The following is a 21356-nucleotide window of genomic DNA, read 5'->3' as shown; positions in this document are numbered from 1 at the left end:
CTCTGCAGTCCGAACCGTTCTCTGTAATCTTCTGATGTCTGATTTTGTAGCTGAGCCAAACCAGACAGTTATTGATGTGCACAGAACAGACTCGATGACGGCTGAGTAGAACTGTTTCAGCAGCTCCTGTGGTAGGTTGAACTTCCTCAGCTGGTGAAAGTAGTACAACCTTTGTTGGGCCTTTTTTTTACAATGGAGTCGATGTGAGTGTCCCACTTCAGGTCCTGGGAGATGAAACATCCCAGGAAGTTGAATGTCTCCACCGCAGCCACAGTGCTGTCCATGATGGTGAGTGGAGAGAGTGCAGAGGGGTTTCTCCTGAAGTCCACTATCATCTCTACAGACACTAGGGGTCGCTCTTGGGAGCCCAAACGCCCCTGGCATCATTCAGAAAAGGTCAAAGATAATCCAGCGCAGCATTTACTCAGGCATTCTGTTTTTCAGAGCCGAATACAGCATCTCTCTGCTTTGATGAATGAGGCACAGGCAACGATCTCTCCCTTCACACACATAGGTGGAATTGTGTTTCCCCACCTGCGAGGACCTTTCCATTCTTTCCGCTCACACTTTGGGTTCTTCACCAAAATATCCTGTGTCACCGGCCCACTTCCTGCTCTGGGCCTTCTGCTTCCGGATATGAGCTTGTCTCAGGGTGAGTTTGAGCTCTCATTCCGGGCTCATGAAGAGGATGAACCGTCAGTCGCAGAATTGAAGGGTGGGCTTGAGCCATCAGAAGCTGATGATACGGCCGAACCAGCACCCCCAGACATCCAAGAGCATCAGGCTTGAGTGGACTCCTCCACTCTGCCGCAAACGCTGGTGAGTGTATTGCGGTGTATCTTTGCCTGTGGCTTTCTGCCTGAGACTCGTCTCCAAGGCCCGTACGTTTCATCAATGGTGGCAAAGGCTTATACGGCTTCTGGACAGTGAGTCCTTCCTGCATGCCATGGCCATCCTGCAGGTATATCAGGCCAAGGCGTTGAAAAAACTGCACGAGGGTGGTGCCAATCCAGAAGTTTTGCAGGAAATGTGTGTTGCAACTGGCTATGCTCTTCGAGCAATGAAAGTCACGGCGCAGGCTCTGGGTAGAGCGATGTCCACATTAAGGTTCCAGGAGCATCACCTGTGGCTCAACCTGGCTGAGATGCAGGATGCTGAGAAAGTTTGCCTTTCTTGATGGCCTCATTTCAAGGGTTTCCTAACTAGGAATGTTTAATGTTCTGGTAATGATTTTAGCTGCAAGTTTTATTTTAATTCCCAGAATGTACTGCTAAAGGTAGGGTAACATTCTCTAAAATCATTCTACAAATGCTTATTGATAACATTGTTAGAACATTATCCTCTAACATTCTAATAAAGCTTCCCATCACACCAGATGTTTGATCGAAATTTAGTTTGAAAGTGAAAACACAATCTTTGTTTGATCTGGGCAAAAATCTTTGTTTGAGACTGTGCAAAAATGGCCTGCATGGCAGAGTTCCAAGATGAAAACAGCTGCTGAGCAAAACGAACATAAAGGCTCGTCTCAGTTTGGCCAGAACACATCTTGATGATCCCCAAGACTTTTGGGAAAATACTCTGTGGACTGATGAGACAAAAGTTGAACTTTTTGAAGGTGTGTGTCCCATTACATCTGGAGTAAAAGTAACACAGCATTTCAGAAAAAGAACATCATACCAGCAGTAAAATCTGGTGGTGGTAGTGTGATGGTCTGGGGCTGTTTTGCTGCTTCTGGACCTGGAGGACTTTCTGTGATAAATGAAACCTATATTCTGCTGTCTACCAAAAAATCCTGAAGGACAATGTCTGGCCATCTGTTCGTGACTTCAAGCTGAAGTGAACTTGGGTTCTGCAGCAGGACAATGATCCAAAACACACCAGCAAATCCACCTCTGAATGGCTGAAGAAAAACAAAATTGGAGTGGCCTAGTCAACGTCCTGACCTGAATCCTATTGAGATGCTGTGGCATGACCTTAAAAAGGTGGTTCATGCTGGAAAGCCCTCCAATGTGGCTGAATTACAACCATTCTGCCAAGATGAGTGGGCCAACATTCCTGCACAGTGCTGTAACAGACTCATTGCAAGTTATGGCAAACGCTTGATTACAGTTGTTGCTGCTAAGGGTGGCCCAACCAGTTATTAAGTTTAGGGGGCAAACATTTTTTCACACAGGGACATGTGGGTTTGGATTTTGTTTTCCCTTCATAATGAAAAACTTCATTCAAAAAAAAAAAAAGGTCAGTGATTATGTGGGGGTGTTTTACTGCAGGAGCTGGCAGTGTTGACTGTGTAATGGGCATCATGAATTCACAGAAGTCCCAAGCCATTTTGAGGAGGAATGTGGTGAAAATGAACTATGGTGACAATAATCCAATGTCTACTACTAAATCAACCACAGTTTGGTTAATGACTCAGTCCTGGAATGCCTTCTCAGTCTCTAGATTTGTCCCCTATCCCAGTGGTTTTCAATCCTGGTCCTGGGGACCCACTGCTCTGCACATTTTGTGTGTCTCCCTTATTTAACACACCTGATTCAGATTGTCATCTTGTTAGGAGAGAGATCCGTGTGCTGAACTGAGCGTGTCAGATAAGGGAGACATACAAAATGTGCAGAGCAGTGGGTCCCCAGGACCAGGATTGAAAACCACTGCCCTATCCCACCGGAGGTCTGTGCACACCACTGAAAGGGATCATCTTCAGCTTTACAACATAAATTTGTGCTGCAGAAAAATAACTGCACTATAGATCACTGTAGCATAACCAACTTTTTCCACACAAGATATTAGCATTTTTGTTTATTTAAGCTGTACACATCATTACAAAATGTACATTCCAAGTGTCATTTGAACATCTCAATATGTTGGGGGGAAAACACAAAACCGTTTTCATGGTGTGTACAAACTTTTTCACAGCACTTTAATCTTAAATACAATATGTAAAATCAAATGTATTCACACTGCCTGTACATACCCTCACCGCTCCTGCACATCACACTCTATACTTGAATGTAGCTGTCTAATCTGTTTTCTATACAAGTTACTTTACTACTCTGTGCAGCCGTTTCATGTGAGATTTGGAAGATTCAACATTCTTTTTTTTCCCCAAGTGATAATTTTAGGAAAATGTGCTGAATATGTTATAATGCAAAATAACAGGCCTAATAATGATCCTCAAATCAGCTTCATTTTTTTATGCACAATGTAATTTGTTTTTTATTTTTATCTGAAACATTGACAAGTTTTGTAAGATTCACGTAGGTTTTGAATTCAATTCAATAATATCACATGACTACTGCAATGCAGACAAATGACGTCATATGTTACTTAATGATGAATTATCAATCAATCAATCAAATCATCTTAGTGACTGCCATTAGCTAATTCTGTAGAAAATAAGTTTAGTAAGAGCAAGGAACTACGGAGTTCCCTCCTGTATAACGATAAATGTGAACATTACATACATAACATGAATGTTGTAAGCAAACCTAATTAAAACAGAGCAAGTGCTAGGTCATTACTCTTAAAACTCATTCATTTCTATTTCATCAGTTCTTCTACTTTAAGACATGAAGAGAATTAATAACCGCTGGCTTGAATAGTTCACCCAAAACAAGAAACGTCATGTATTCAGCCTCATGTTGTTCCAGTCCTGCTTTACCTCCTACCATGAAACACACACAACAGATGATTTACACTGCTTTTTCCATGCAATAAAATAGGACGCAGATCATAAAACTGGTGTATCATAAAGGCAGACCATAGCACACACACACATAATATACTAAACCAAACAGGATCTTTGTGTGAGGAACAAACCCAACTGTGATTTACTATTCAAGTCATCAAATATAATTCGCACTTAAATAATAATAAATATATCTTGCACCTTTTGATATGTTGGGCATGTAATGTGACAGACTGTGATGTGAAGCGTCTGCAAAATGCACCAGCAAATGAGAATTAAGCTCTAATGAATGGGAAGATGAAGTCAATTTGTTCCTCACATAAAGCTGTTATACGACTTCAGAAACACTGCATTCAGTGCATGATACGGACAACTTTTATGATACTTGTATGGCACTTTTTTAAACTAAACAGAATACTTTTACTTTCATGGAATGGAAATGAGCAGCATGAATAACCATCTCGTGTTTTACAGAAAAACGATGACAGAATTGTAATTTTTTGGTGAACTACTCCTTTAAATTCTTCATTTAGTTGAACTGCATCACAACATTGTGAAAAGAACCCCAAAAAAATCAATCAAAAATATACGATTAAGATCAACATGGAAAGGCGATGATGTATTGTTTGGGGGAATACAGGAAACACAGCAGGAGTTCAGTGCTGTCCTGTGTTTGTGAGTCTTTAGTCAAATGAGGACGAGGTGAGCTGGGCAGAACTAGTGCTCTCACATACTAAGGGAGCATCAGGGCTTTTCTACTGTTTCCGACAGTTGGGCCAGCTAAATCCTCCACACGCGGCCGTCACGATAAAATACAGCACCACCTGAGATGATCAGACAAAACCCAGAAGAGCATGTTATTTACCAGCAATGACTGGCTAAAGTTGAACACGCACATCAACAATCAAACAGCGGCATGACAGATACTCACTAAAAGCCAGTGCGCACTTCTGAGGACATTTAACAGCATTCATTACGATACTTAAATGCAACATCAGGAAGGACCAGGGAAAACCAATTTGTACATGACACACATAAAAACCACACTGCAATATCACCATCTCCAAGACCAGCAATGCTCCTTTTAAATCAATCACTTGTGGAAAAAAGTGCTGTAAAGTAAGGCTGTGGATCAAAAATAACATCATAAATCAAGTCAAGTCACCTTTGTTTTATATATACTTCATACAATACAGATTGTGTCAAAGCAGCTTCACAGAGTCTGTCTGTGTGGTGTGAATTGGCCTAAAGACTTTATTCATGAAACTGGCTTGGTTACCCTGTTGAAAAAAAAAAAAAAAAAAAAAAGCATATGTTGGTTAGGTAGGTTTTGAAGCTGGTTTAAGCTGGTCATTCGCTGGTTTATGATGGTCCTTGACCAACACATGACCAGCTAAAGACCAGGGTAAATTTCGTTATTTACCCTGAATATTATCAACATGCTTCCTGCCCCAACAAAGGTCAAAAAACACTTTTAACTTGTGAGTCAACATTCACAAATCTGCTGAACCGGATGGAAATCCAGAACTCGCTGATTGCCGTCTTTATGGATATTTTTAACACCTCATTAAAAAAAAAGAAAAAAAAGAAACGGAACTAGTACCTTTCTGCTTTCATCACTAACTTTAACCTTGTGCTGAACAAAAACCTCTATTACTGACTATAGATCAGTGCCACTAACTACTATTACAATTAAATACTTTTGAGAGGCTGGTGTTGAAAAGGTGAAGAACTCCAACCCAGACACTACAGATGAAGTGCAGTTTGAAACCTGTCCACAGAAGCAATCAATCAATCAGATTCCAGACTCTCCAGCATGGCCAAGACCAAAGAGCTGTCCGAGGATGTCAGGGACAAGATTGTAGACCTACACAAGACTGGACTGGGCTACAAGACCATTGCCAAGCAGCTTGGTGAGAAGGAGACAACAGACTATTGGCAAATGGAAGAAACACAAAATAACTGTCAATCTCCCTCAGTCTGGGGCTCTATGAGAGATCTCACCTCGTGGAGTTTCAGTGATCATGAGAACACTGAGGAATCAGCCCAGAACTACACAGGAGGATCTCATCAATGATCTCAAGGCAGCTGGGACCATAGTCACCAAGAAAACTGTTACACACTACGCCGTGAAGGACTGAAATCCTGCTCAAGAAAGCACATGTACAGCCGTCTGAAGTTTGTCAATGTACATCTGAATGATTCAGAGGAGAACTGGGTGAAAGTGTTGTGGTCAGATGAGACCAAAATTGAGTTCTTTGGCATCAACTCAACTCGCCGTGTTTGGAGGAGGAGGAATGCTGCCTATGACCCCAAGAACACCATCCCCACCGTCAAACATGGAGCTGGAAGCATTATGCTTTGGGGGTGTTTTTCTGCTAAGGGGACAGGACAACTGCACCGCATCAAAGGGACGATGGACGGGGACATGTACTGTCAAATCTTGGGTGAGAACCTCCTTCCCTCAACCAGAGCATTAAAAATGGGTGGTGGATGGGTTTTCCAGTATAACAATGACCCAAAACACACGGCCAAGGCAACAAAGGAGTGTCTCAAGAAGAAACACACGAAGGTCCTGGAGTGGTCTAGCCAGTCTCCAGACATTAATCCCAAAATCTGTGGAGGGAGCTGAAGGTTCGAGTTGCCAAACATCAGCCTCCAAACCTTAATGACTTGGAGAGGATCTGCAAAAAGTAGTGGGACAAAATCCCTCCTGAGATGTGTGCAAACCTGCTGGACAACTACAAGAAACATCTGACCTCTGTGATTTCCAACAAGGGTTTTGCCACCAAGTACTAAGTCATGTTTTGCAAAGGGGTCAAATAATTCATTCATTAAAATCGAAATCAATTTATAACTTTTTTAAATTTGTTATTTGGGTTTTTGTTGTTATTCTGTCTCTCACTGTTCAAATAAACCTACCAATAAAATTATAGACTGATCATTTCTTTATCAGTGGGCAAACGTACAAAAATAGAAGGGGATCATATAATTTCTTCCCTCACTGTATATAGAGATTGAGTGATTTATCAACAATGTCTCAGAACATTGTTTCAGAAGGATTTTTAGGCTTATGTATGTCTTGTCACCAGTTTATGTTTTTCTCTTGCCACCGTGGCTCACTTCAGTACCATGGCCCTTACGGTGTGTTCACACGGGGCGCAAGCGTCAACGCTTCCCATTGACTTTGAATGGGTGACGTCAAGCTTTGCCGAAAGGAATTGTGGATCCGTCGGCGGCGCTTCACTCGCGTTGCTCGCGGCAGAAGTTGAGAAATTTTCAACTTCTGCCGCGAGCAACGCCAGTGAAGCGCCGCGTCAGCCAATCAGATCGCTCTATGCAAATACAGTGGCCAGGAGGCAGCCAATCACGTTCATCCTGTTCAAGAGCAGCATTTCATTGGCTGACGCTGCTATGACCATAAACGTCAGCCACGCCTTCCGTTAAGCGTTGACGCTTTGCCCCGTGTGAACACACCGTTACACTTCTTGACAACGTTACATACAATGGAAACAAGAACATCAAGGTCTCAAGAGATGTTTTTTGCAGCTGTGAGATTGCCTATTGTTGGTTATAAACTGCTCAGAAAATCCTCTGGTTTCTATGGTTTGTTGATCAGTGCTGTACACACAGTGCAAAACAGGCGAAAGAATGGGAATGGAAAAAGTTTATTCAAACTCATGTCGGTTGGGCCAAAAGCTAAATACACTGTCCTCATTCTCCACACCACTGTCCCAGTTACTGGCTTGGGTTTCTTTGGTGATTTTGTCTGACTCAACCAAACAATGGTGGGTGAAATTATAGCCAACAAGACAGACTATTTGCTTTTAATTATATCTGGGCATTTCTCTGTGTAAATAATGTGTTTTATGTGGTGTTGCAATCTGTTTTATGGACAGTAATATATGAATAGCTTACTTAGAGGTATCTGTCTATTCAAATGCAGCTGTAACTCTACTTGCGTAGTTTCATTAGCATGACAGAGCAACATTAAAACTCAACCGCTGGCATGTTTTTGCGGCAGGACTGTCTGGGATAACCTATGGCAGAAGATGGAGTTAAAAGTGTTTATGTAAGTACTATTACATTTTCATTCTTGGGTTCATTTAAACAGTGTGGAGAACATGACTTGATCATTTTTAACTTGATACTTTATTTTATTATTAGTTTTACAGCATCTGACAGTCTTTTTGCAATGCTCTACAGCAGAACTGAATTCTGTTTGTATTACTGAATCATTATTGTCCTGTTTATCACTATGAAGCTGCTTTGAAACAATCTGTATCGTATAAAGTTCCGTATAACTAAAAGTGACTTGACATGAAACATTTTGGATCTATTTTGCAACAACTGCTGTTGGGTTGAAATGGGGGAAATCAGTCTTTTACACAATTTCAGATCCTGTCTGTTAGTTCAGTGTGACGTTTACCAACTGTGAGCTCCAGAACTTACCAGCACGATTATTACAACAATGATGGTTAACTTCAGGTTCTTCATACACATGGCGTGGGCCAGGTTACGGCTCGTTGTTTTAAAGGTGACGGACTGCACATATAAGAGATTAATCATCACCATACAAAGCATAAAGTGTCAAACAAACAGGAAACAGAACCAACACTCACAGAATCCATCAGGTTCTCTGTTTTATCGATGAGCAGCTCGAGTCTCTCTCCTCTCTGCGCAACGAGATCTAGAGGAACACAGCACAGCTTCACTCAAAAGTTACCATTTATAAAACTGAATAAAGTGACTGAGTCTCACCAATGTTCCGGACCATAATGCCTTTCAAGTCGTCTACGTGCATCTGTGTTTCTGTCAGTCTGTCTGAGCCTTTGGGATCTGAGTGATGTTTCTAGCAATAACAGCAAAGCACATGCATGTCAATACAGTGGTGCAGCTCAACTCTAACACACTGCTGCATCAGTTCATCAGCCACCTGTCAAGACATGACCTGTCTACCATGAAAAGACAATATTTCACTGTGACATTGGACAATGGATTCTTAAGAAGTGTCTGCTTCATATGCTACATTTTTCTCTATTTGAAGAGTCAAAGATTAACATAGTCATATGAAAGCATTCAATAAGGTCTAAGCTGGAGCTCAACAGCATCACAGGCCTCTTAATCCTGAAACCACATGACCAACATTATTATTTTAGCGATCAGCAATGTTTCTGGAATTCTCAGCAAATTTAGCGACTTTTGCAGAAGGACCAGGGTCCTAAGATTTCTATTTGATGACTATTTGAATCTGATCTCCAGAGTGAGTTTCCACCGATTCATTTAATTAAAAAAAAAAATATCAAACAAACACAGAAATTCAAACATCTTTGTTTAAGTTTTATGAATTTATTTAAACTTAGGGATAAAACATAAAATGGATTTCAAATGGCTTTATTCCTGTTCAAGTTTTAATAAATTGTTAGGTTGGTTACATTTTCTGAATTCAATTGATTTCAATTGATTGCCATTTAAAAACTTGGGATCAGTATGTTTTTAGTTTTTTTTTAAAGACTCTTCTGCTCGTCAAGGCTGCATTTATTCGATCAAAAATACAGTAAAAGCAGTAATATTGTGAAATACAATTACAATTTAAAATAACTGTTTTCTATTTTAATATACTTCAAAATATAATTTATTCCTGTGATCAAAGCTGAATTTTCATCAGCCATTACTTCAGTCTTCAGTTTCACAAGATCCTTTAGAAAAAATACTAATATTTATTTATTATAAATTTATTTGTTAGATAACTGTTATTTTTTGGATATACTTTTTTTCAGGATTCTCTGATAAAAAGTTCAAAAGAACAGCATTTATTCAAAATAGATTTTTTTCCAACAATATACACTACCAGTCAAATAGTAAGATTTTTTAAATGTTTTTAATGAAGTCTCTTCTGCTCACCAAGCCTGCATTTATTTGATCCAAAGTACAGCAAAAACAGAAAAATTGTGAAATATTGTTACTAGTTAAAATAACTGTTTTCTATTTGAATATATTTTAAAATGTGATTTATTCCTGTGATTTCAAAGCATCATTCTAATAATTTGATTTGCTGCTCAAAAAAACATTTATTACTATTATGATGTTGAATACAGCTGGGTACAATTTATTTTAGCTTTCCTTGATGAGCAGAAAGTTCAGACGAACAACATTAATCTGAAATAGATACAAAAGCTTTTTATTTAAGATGAATGCTGATGTTTCTATTCATCAAAGGATCCTGAAAAAATGTACTCCACTGTTTCAATATTGAAAAATATTTCACAATTTTACTGTTTTTGCTGTACTTTGGATCAAATAAATGCAGGCTTGGTGAGCAGAAGAGACTTCTTAAACAAAAAAACATTAGAAATCTTACTGTTCAAAAACTTGTGACTGGTAGTCATTTCCTGAATAAAATATTGAATAGTAATATTTAAAATTTCTTTCAAAAAAGAAAAAAAAATACTGACCCCAAACTTTTAAACTTGTTCCTACTTTGATAATAAATCAGCATATTAGAATGATTTCTAAAAGATCATGTGACACTGAATAGTATAATAAATCTGAAAACTGTTATTATAAATTGCAATAATATTTCACAATACAATATTTTTTCAGTATTTTTGATCAAATAAACGTCGTCTTGATGAGCATAAGAAACTTCTTACTGATTCCACTAGAACAGCAGTGTACATTTGGCAAATCTGCAAATTTGAACATTTTTAAAGCACAGAAAATCATGAGCAACATTTCAGAGTAAGCTGGTTGATAGAAGCGGTGTACTTTATATCATTATTACAAAGGTGCAAATTCATTCTTTATCCTAAGAAATGACATTAGGTGTAATGGTCCTAGAAAACAAAACAGACCGCAGTTTAAGTGTGCATTTGGCACTGCAGTCACAGCTAATGCTCCTGTTTCTGTTTCTCTGTAAGTACATTCAGCAGTACATTTTCTTGAAGAAAATGGAAATATTGTAGATTTGTGGCCAATCATTATAGTCAAAGAGGTTTGATCAGATGTTTATGCACTAACGTTTTTTTTTTTGTTTTGTTTTTTTAAGAAATTAATACTTTTATTCACCAAGGATGTATTAAGTTAATAATTAAACGTTTATTAAAAGTTAATAATAAATGATTTACATTGTTATATATTTTTTTTTATTTTAAATAAACACTGTACTATTTAAACTTGTTATTCATGAAAGAATCCTGAGAAAAAAAAATCACAGGTTCCAAAAAACTATTTGGCAGCACAACTGTTGATATTATCCAACATTGATCATTCTAATAATAAATCAGTATATGTGACCCTGGAGCACAAAACCAGTCTTAAGTCGCTGGGGTATATTTGTAGCAATAGGCAAAAATACATTGTATGGGTCAAAATTATTGATTTTTCTTTTATGCCAAAAAATCATTAGGAAATTAAGTAAAGATCATGTTCCATGAAGATTTTTTGTAAAATTCCTACTAGAAATATATCAAAATGCAATTTTTGATTAGTAATATGCATTGTTAAGAACTTAATTTGAAGAAGTTTAAAAGTGATTTTCTCAGTATTTTGATTTGTTTGCACCCTCAGATTCCAGATTTTCAAATAGATGTATCTCGGCCAAATATTGTCCTATCCTTACAAACCATATATCAATAGAAAGCTTATTTATTGAGCTTTCATATGATGTATACAACTCAGTTTTGTAAAATTTAACCTTATGACTGGTTTTGTGGTCCAGGGTCACATATTAGAATGATTTCTGAAGGATCACGTGACACTGAAGACTGCAGTAACATCTGATAAAAATTCAGCTTTTCATCACAGGAATAAATTCTATTTTAAAGTATGTTAAAATAAAAAACATTATTTTATATTGTAAAAACATTTTGCAATATTACTGTTTTTTTCTGTATTTTTAATCAAATGAATGCAGCCTTGATGAGCAGAAGAGACTTCTTTAAAGACTATTACAAGTCTTACTGACCCCAAACTTTTGTACGGTAGTGTATGTACTATATATAGTGTGTTTTGTGAAGTTTTGAGTCAGATGCACGTACCATCTGTGCAGCCAGCGTGCTGGAGAACTCACTGTTCATGGCGTAGGGCAGCGCGGTCTGAGCTCGCGAGCCGTAGGTGGTCTGAAAGCGCTTCTTCACCTCATTGAGGAAGCCGAAGGCCCGCGAGCGCTCAAACTCCTGCAAGAGCGACGGACATCTCAGAACGTGACCGCAGCCGGACACAAACACAGCGGACGGGACAGATACTCACGTCATCGGTGATGCACAGGTAGACGATCCTCTCGTGACAGATGTAGTGGAAGAGATAGCTGAAACACAACACAAACGCTCCACATCAGAGCAGATCCACCTCACTACACAATCACAGACGAACAGCACCATCTCAGTACCTGCCGTGAGAATACGTGAGTTTGTTGTTTTCCGATGGGATTTTGGCCAGGATCTGCTCCGTCACCTCCAGAAAGTTGCCAGAGAAGCACGCGTGTTTAGCCAGAACGGTCGACCCCCGAGCCACCACCGCAAACAGGATAGCCATGACCGCAAATACAGCTGATCCCACACTGATTCACAGACAAACACACACCATCAAACACTCACTGCACCATCAGTACATGCAGGACTATAGGGCCATACTGTGTTAAAACAACCAGAGACCCCCGGATCAAACTGTTGATTTTGCTCATATTTACTCTGAGGAAAGAAAGACAGATATAGTAATGAAAGCCAAAAATGTTACATTTCATACATTAATATTTACAGACTGATCCACTATGTTGTAGAGGGGGGTAAAAATGGCAATTTTCACCTGAGATTCAGAGTCAAGTTACAGAGGGGTAAAAATGACAGCATCATTATGTTATTTTTACACAGAGATTGGTAGCTCTATTAGTAAAATCTGTTGACTTTAGCCATGTTTGTTGAACTATGTGCCAATGGTGACCATTCAAAAATAGGAAAACAGCACTTTACAAGTTTTCTCCAGAGTTTGCATGCCTGTAATCACTGCCATGTTATTCCAAACCCATAAAAGCTTTGCTTGTGTTCGAACACAATTTAAGATATTTTGGATGAAAACCGGGAGACTTGTCACTGTCCCACTGACTGCCAGGTAAATATCACTGTCAAGACCCAAAAAAGTATGAAAAGCATCATTAAAATAGTCCATCTGTCATCAGTGATTCAATCTGAATGAAATTATGAAGCAACAATAATATTTTTTGTAGCAAAAAAAAAACTTTGTCTCATCAGCATTATCGTAGCACAATTTCAGAGTATATCTGCGTACGCTGTTCTCTGTCAGCCACACCACGCCTATATGTCTTCTACGTTATCTAGGCTTTGATTTGAATGAAAACAGCGTATCTGCGTGACGCAGTTTGCATCCAGCAGATGTACTCCAAAACTGTGCTACAGTGATCCTGATGAGACGAATTGTTGAACAAAGACATTCTTTTTATTTTCTTTGCATATGAAAAGTATTCTTATCGCGTCATAAAATTCAGATTGAACCACTGATGGCAGATCTATTTTGATGATGGTTTTCATACTTTTTTGGGTCTTTACAGTAGTATTTACCTGGGAATACTGGTTTTGATCCAAAATATCTTAAATTGTGTTCCGAAGAAAGATGAAGCTTTTATGGGTTAAATTTTAATGACAAAACTTTCATTTTGGGGTGGAATAATCCTTCAAGGCACTATGAGATTGGGTTCCAGAGATGTTGGAATCTCATTATGGCTCTAGGAGTAAATCGTTAAATTGTACACAGGGCTTGACATTAAGCTTTGACATGTGCATGTCCTTCGGACAAGTTAATCAGACATTCACTTGTCCGAGGAAATAATTACTTGTCCGGGGCAACAAAAAAAAAGCATTTTTTTGCCGTAAATTAATCTATTCTAAAGCAATAGTCTCATCACTGCTCTATAAGGTCTTACTTTAATCAGAATATTTGTGATATTTGCCTTAAATTGATTTCTAGGACACTTTTTAACTTTTTTTTTTTTTTTTTTTAACTTTAATTTTCCTAACCTTACTAAATGTGTCATCATTTACATTAAATTCTGAAATTTTATCAGTACATTCAATTAGAATAACTAGACTCTGTATGATTACCATTCAGATTAAATCAATATCATCAAACTCCATCTTTCCACTGCACAGGAAAAACCCAGAGTGCATTGAAAATGCTATTTAAATGTATTTACTTAGACCGTTTAATGAAGATAAGAGGTTCCAAAAAATGCATTTACACAGTAAAATTGCAAATACATAAATAATGTTATAAGATTAATGTTGTACTTTTTTTTAACATATAAATGTAAAATGTTGAAAAATGCAATACTTTTAACCGAATCACCAATAGGTGGCAGTAAGTCTTAATGAGTGAGTCACGGATTCAACCAGTTCGTTCACTGACTCAACCGATTCATTAAATTAAATGCTAAATCAATCAGTATTGAAACACCGCTGTGTGTTTGTCAGATTTGTGACTGTTCTGCTCTGTCTTTGCTAAGAACTATTTTCATTAACAGAAACGGTCTAAAATGTAAGTCAGTTACTACTAGTTTATTGAACTACTGTTGTATAAAATCGATTTTCTACCGCAGTATGTTTGTTTCTTTGTGTATGCTGTTGCCCCTATTGGTTTTGAAATTTCCGTGATTCAGATAGGCTGCATGAGCTTGATACTTGATACTGTCTGTTTTCAGTCACCGTTTACACTGTAAGTAATACACTCAGAATCATTCTCACCAAAGTTTCGGTGCTACGCTAGTTATTGTTTGTTATTGATGTTTTAATCAGGTTAAAAATTCTCCTTCACTTGCCCATTCACAAAATCCACTTGTCCCGGACAAGCGGACAAGCGTTAATGTCGAGCCCATTTTCAGGATCAAAAACCAAATGTGGGTCTGTTTGAAAAAAACTATGATACTACTTTTCTTTTAAAGAGGAATGTCTGAAGAACAAATAATGTTGAAGTTAGAATTGTATCTTGTTTTCCTCAATCAAAACAATTGCATAGAACATAGTTGTCTGAGAGCTAAAAGTGCACTGAAATGGTCAAGTTGAGGCACATTAGCTTGCTCTCTGTAGTCTATTCATTAGATTCTATATTTGAATCAGTTTCAGGTATATTTGTAAGAGTGGATTCTGTTCAGTTTATCAGCTTCTGAAGCTACCATGAGTTTAAACATGCAGTATTGTAACATGTTTGAAATGAATCCCACATCTCATGGGGAAGTGAACCAAGATTGGCCTCATCTAAGGGCATATTTGGCAGAATCACTGATAGCACCTCAAACATTTGTCTCTCACACTTGAAATGATTAACACTGGGAAATTCTGAACTCTAGGAAAATGGAATCCTGGGTAATCTTATTTTACATTTCACACTGTTCATACTTTACCCAGAGTTAACAATTAATCCTGGTCCTTCATAACGTGTCACACTGTACAATCCTAATCTCTGGGTTACTGATATTATTCACATATTTGCATTGTAAAGAGGTTTTCGACCACTGGAAATAGTAAAATACTAAATATGGAGCAGCACTGACATCTCGATATCTCTGGGATTAAACCATACAGGGCCTTAAAAATGAAGATTACGAAAGAAAAGTTTAAGAACCAGAATATAAAAACTAGAGCCCGACCAATATATCGGCGGGCCGATATTATCGGCCGATATTAGGCATTTTCCAAACTATTCGGTATCGGCATTTATAATGGCCGATAAATGAATATTTCAAAAATAAAATAAAAATGGACGAAACACCCTTTAACCATGTCATGAGTGTTGGCGTTGTATAGTTTGTCCACCAGAGGGCACTCTACACCGTCCCTGTTGGCAACACTCGTGTATAACGCGCCACACATCCTGCAGCCTGCTGATCCAGCCAGAGTCGGGCAGAGAGAGACAGTTATCTCTTACCTCTTATCGATTCCTGGGTGCATTTTTTCATCTAGTGATCTGCCAGGACCTTGTGTGGTAATGTAAACATCAGTCTAGTACAAGATGGATCGCTTAAAGTGCTCAAAAGTGTGGCTACGCTTTGTAAAAACAGAGGACAAAGCTACCGCTGCACGCAAACTTCATCTTAGAGATCTGCAAGGTATGTTTTAGTCCCGAGTCCGCCCGCTCCAAGAGGAATTATATGTTATTTCGTCCCGCAAAAGCCCACATAAAAGTAACTTATACCCCCGCGGGAAGACAGGTATCTACTTCATCTGTTGGCTGCATGAAACAAACCCTCCCTTTAATGTTAAGGCAAAGATGATCAGAGTAATAGTAACGAACTCGCGCGTGCCTAATGTGTTCATTCTTGTAAATCGGACTCGTACATTAGGCACGCATAAGTCCTCTGTTGATTCACAAACTATTCATGATTTCGTAATGGATTTAGATCGCTAAATAGTAGGTTTTAGAAGGCAGGCAGCAACTGATGATTGAAAATGGTTTGATGTAGCTTGGTGGACAGAATTTAAAAAGTGCAGGTAAATGGATAAGCAAGCTGACATTGTAATTATAAGGTAGCTTATTTTTATATATTTTATTTATCAGAACTTTAATATATTTTGATGTTCCTCTGTTCCATTGTGACTATAATATTTTAGTGAATACTCATAAATAACTACAAATAACTATTCTTGTACTAAAACCTGCCTTTGCTGGATTGGAGCTATTGAGGATTGACTGATTCAGTACAATAGCTCATACACTGTTAGCAATTTATATTTTGCTGTTGTTATTAATCAGAACTTACCAGAATTTGTCTCCAGTCCTATTCAAAGTTAATTTATGAAGCTTACCAAGTCTTTTAAAACTGGTAACTTTGATTTGGTTGTTGTTGTTGTTGTGTTGTTCAAAGGACTTTACGTTACATTTTATTTATCAGAACTTTAATATATTTTGATGTTCCTCTGTTCTGTTGTGACAATAAAAGAAATCTGAAATATGTATATCGGCAAATATATCGGAATATCGGATTTTAAAACAACAAATATTTGTATCGGTATCGGCCTTCAAAATCCGTTATCGGTCGGGCTCTAATAAAAACATATTAAGATTGTAATACTTCTTGAGCTACAGTAACACAAATTTTGGAAAAGAGTATTTGGAAGAGTCAAACATGTGTTTTGATAGAGGCAAAACAAGACGCAATTCTAATTTCAACATTATTTCTTTGGACACTGTTCTTCAAATAAAATAAGTATCAGCCGTACACAAAGTGACCAACATTTGGTTTTCGACCAATTAAATGGAACACTTAACAATCTGGATATGGAGCCTCATTGAGATCCTCATATCTTTGGGACTGTACGTGTTATAGGCATGCACATTTAGGAAAAATGATATTTAAAGGCATTCAGACAGGTATGTTCAACTCAGTTGTTTTGACAGAAGCAAAAGAGATACATCTCTAGTTTTAACATTATTTGTTCTTTAGACATTTCTCTTTAAAGTAAAAGAAGTATTTTTTTTTCCAACTGACCCACGTTTGGTTTTTGACCACTGATAATGTGTACAATTAAATGATTTACTCCTGGAGCCATATTGAAATTCCAATATCCAATCCAATTTATGTCTAAACATAAAGATGCCAAAAGGAAGGTTTGTTAAGAGCCAATATCGAAAAGGGTATTAATGCTTTTTGAGTTACAGGCATGCAAACTTTGGAGAAAAAACTAAAACACCTAAAACTTGTTTCCAAGAAGGATTTTCTAAACAAGTAAAAATTATTTTCTTGTTTTCAGAAAAAACAAGTCGATATTAAGTGCGTTTTTGCTTGAAACAAGCAAAATAATCTGCCAATAGGGGTAAGAAAAATAATCTTGTTTTCTGTTTTCTTGATTTTTTTGTTTACCTCATTGCTTGTTCTAAGCAAAAACTTTCTGAAAAGTAGAAAATTATTTTTATTCGTCAAGAAAATCCTTCTTGATTTTAGATGTTTTAGATATTTTGGCTGGAAACAACACAAAAAAAATCTAAGAACGAAAAGCATTATTTCTGCAGTGAAGGTGCTGTTTCCCTATTTTTGAATGGTCACCATTGGCACATAATGCAACAAAGATTGCTAAACTCAACAGATTTTACTAACAGAGCTACCAATCTCTTCCAGAGCTACCATCTTTCTGAAGTCATTTTTACCCCCCTGTAACTCGACTCTGAATCTCAGGTGAAAATTGCCATTTTAACCCCCCTCTACAAAACAGTGGATCACTCAGTAAATATTCATCAGTGACATTTAATATTTTGGTGTTCATCACTATACATACAGTGCCTTGCAAAAGTATTCATATCCCTTCATTTTTTCACATTCAAGATAACTGCCTGTAGAGCTCAGTGACAGACTTGCGTTAAGGCGATGATCTAGAGAAGAGTTCAGAAACAAATCTGCTGCATTGAAGGTTGACAGAAGCATTCTCCATAATGGAAGACGATTGGAACAACTAGGACTCTAGAAAATGTCTGCCAGCCCCCATCCAAGCTGACAGAGATGGAGAGGTGAAAAGGTGAGGCAAAGAATGGCAGATAATTGCCAAATGCAGATGTGCAAAGATGCTCACATCAGACCCAAAAAGACTTGAGGCTGTAAAGGGGCTTCAACTATGGACTGAGTTAAGGGTATGAATACTTATGCAATCTACTTATTTCAGTGTTTTATTTTTAATACATTTGTCAAATGTGCAAATCTGGTTTGTGCTTTGTCATTATTATGGTGTATTGATGTGGGGAAAAACTAATTTAAAGCAGTTTAACATAATGCTGCTACAAAACATAATGTGAACAAATGAATACTTTTGCAAGACACTGTATTTATCATTCCTCAGAAAAAATAATAGCAAAATCAAAAATCAAAAATGAGTCTGGGTTTTGAAATTAGATTGATTTGACACGGAATGGCCCAAAAATCATACATGAAGCTGAGATTGTACAGACATTGTGGGACATATTACATGAAAATTACATCAAGGTCATCTCTCACAATATTCCTATGACCCATGTACAAAAAAATGAGTGTGACTTCTGGTCACTGACTTTTGTTTTTTATTCTGAAAATATAATATTACAAAAACTAAAGAATTACATGAGAATGTGGTCACGGATTACAGCCGTCAACAATAATGTGCATTTCACTCTGACAGCATCACAAACCCAAAAGAAGGAAATTGCCATCATTTCCTTTTTGAGTTTCTAAAGCTGTCAGTGTGAAATGTACAGACTTCAGCAATGCTCCCGAATGCTCCTGCAGTGCTGGACATATCTGATCTGATCATTGGATAAAGTCACACAGCATGGACTCTGTTGGCCAATATCTGTTCTGACAGAGACACAACGGCTGTCCACTTGTGACCACATCACTCGGGACTAGGATTTCATTTCCTGTATTGTTTGGTCTTTTGCACACTGGTTGGACAACATGACTTGAATATGTTTCTAATAAATGATAATACCACTTTATGGCAGTTCTCATGGTTCACTATGGATGTGTTTTGTAGTTAATAGCGTGTACTAATGTAATATATTAGAGTTATTCCATTGACTGTGGCATGAATCATACTCCAGCATTACAGACAGCAGGAGTGAATGTTTATGAGCTTTTAGTTGAAATGACTGATTATATTCCCTCATCTGACACTGCTAATGAGTATATTTCAGATGTTATATGTGTTTATTGTCCTTTGCTGAAGTTAATAACACAACTAACACTGACAGCAGCCGTCAGTCATCGAGCTGAGGAAATTAAAACCATCATAACACAGCTCTGGATGAGGTTAGCGTGATGAACAGATCAGATGATCTACATTTGCTGAGGTGATTAATCAATCTTTCATCATTATCTGCTTTGTTTACCTCAGATCCTGAAGATGAACAGCCGCTGGTGCTCCGCTCTTTGACGTGTTTGAAGCGCAGTGGCATAAACAGCACTTTTATTGCCTGACAAACATGGTTGAAATCATGAATAAATACTACAGTTAAAAATAACACCGGTCTGTGTAAACCGAAAAATCAACAAACGTCACCGTGTTCCGCGTTACGTTACAAACGCGCGACCACGAGAGGATTTCCGCTTTGCGTCACACGCGCGCGCTTGGGGAAGGTTTCTTGGGAGATGTAGTTCTTTAGGAATTTGTTTTAGGCCCATGTTTAAGCTGTTGAATGAATGAACAAATAATTAAAATATGACTCTAAACACAGTAAGTGTTTCATAAGGTTACTATAACTACACGATGCTAATCTTACAAAACATATTACAAAAAAATCATAATAACTTTATTGTGTAATCATACAAAAGAATAATTACAAACACAGTTTAATGGCTTTTTATGACGCATGAGTTATAAAGATTTGAAAAAGATCATCAAATCTTTCTGAAAATGTAAGAAAGTGGGGATTATTAAAGAATCTGCATTTATGAATAAAGTAACTGGCCAAAATTGCAATATTATTAAGCAAATATTTAACATCAGAATTCTGACAAAAGGACAAATATTTTACAGTTTTAAATATTTTACAGGTATTATATATTTCTAAATTATACACACCTAAATGCCAATGGTATTACACTGTAATATATAACGTGGCAGGAATAAGTTTTTAAACCCCTTGAAAATATCTGCATTTCTGCATAGATTAGTAATTTAATGTGGTCTTAATTGAATTTACAGTTATAGACAAACACAATCAGACTGCACACCAATGATATGACAGTGCAGCATGGCGAACACTGCAAAAAATGCTTTTCTAGTCTTGTTTCCTGCCAAAATATCAAAAAATCATAATCATAAATCAAGAAGGATTTTTTAGACAAGTAAAAATTATTGTCTTGTTTTCAGAAAAAATCAGAAATTAAGTGCATTTTTGCTTGAAACAAGCAAAATAATCCGCCAATGGGGTGAGAAAAAAAATCTAGATTATTTGCACTTAATTTTGACTTTTTATTTACTTGTCTAGAAAATCCTTCTTGATTTATGAATTTTTTTATATTTGGCTAGAAACAAGAAAATATCTAAGCTAGAAAAGCATTTTTTGCAGTGAATTTAGTGACTTGTAGATGCTCCTTTAGCAGCAAAAAGTCCACTAAATATTTTCTGTCGCTGCTTATAAGACATTTGACTCATTTTGGACCATCCCTCCAAATCTGTTTTAGTTCATCAATATTTCAGCTTTCTTTAGGTTATGTCCGCATCTGAATTAGCTTAAGGTCAGGACAAATTTTATTCTTTATTCAGGCATTTTTGGTTGATGTATTTACAGAGCTGGGTAGTAACTGATTGCATGTAATCTGAATTACATTCCAAAAATGAAGTACTTGTAATTAGAGTAAGTTACATTTTAAAATACCCACAATCAGACTACAATTACTTTTTTATGGATTACATTACATATTATTCACACAATAGCAACACATTATTCATCATTTATTAATTCTCTTTAATTTCTCTTTCTAAAATCATCTGCCACTTATATACACTCAGAAATCTAGTTTTGTGGACCTAAAGGCCAATATTCAGATATTATCATAGCGCCACCTGTTGGCAGCAGGATATATCATATCTTTCACTAACTCAAACATACCAAGGTCAATCTGCACCAAACTTCATATGTTTGATAATAGTGCTGGCCTGAACACATCTACATGCCAGTAATCAGTTATAGGCATAGC

At 37.3% G+C, this 21356-nt stretch overlaps 1 protein-coding gene across 1 annotated transcript; it reads right to left on the bottom strand.

Annotated features, from left to right (window-relative positions):
• Nucleotides 1-2781: 2781 nt before the first annotated feature.
• sybl1 (synaptobrevin-like 1) lies at nt 2782-19731 on the bottom strand. The gene is made up of 8 exons (XM_073820652.1): nt 19544-19731; nt 12075-12245; nt 11936-11993; nt 11725-11862; nt 8447-8537; nt 8308-8375; nt 8138-8230; nt 2782-4509 (listed from the first exon to the last, which is right to left on the bottom strand). The coding sequence occupies exons 2-8, from the start codon at nt 12218-12220 to the stop codon at nt 4441-4443; spliced, it is 663 nt and encodes a 220-aa protein (XP_073676753.1). The 5' UTR covers nt 12221-12245; nt 19544-19731; the 3' UTR covers nt 2782-4440.
• Nucleotides 19732-21356: the final 1625 nt, after the last annotated feature.

The sequence above is a fragment of the Garra rufa genome, chromosome 16 (assembly GCF_049309525.1).
Source record: "Garra rufa chromosome 16, GarRuf1.0, whole genome shotgun sequence".
In the NCBI taxonomy this organism is placed as follows: domain Eukaryota; kingdom Metazoa; phylum Chordata; class Actinopteri; order Cypriniformes; family Cyprinidae; genus Garra; species Garra rufa.
The sequence above is the reverse complement of the archived record's forward strand: the minus strand, read 5'-3'. Positions and strand labels throughout refer to the sequence as shown.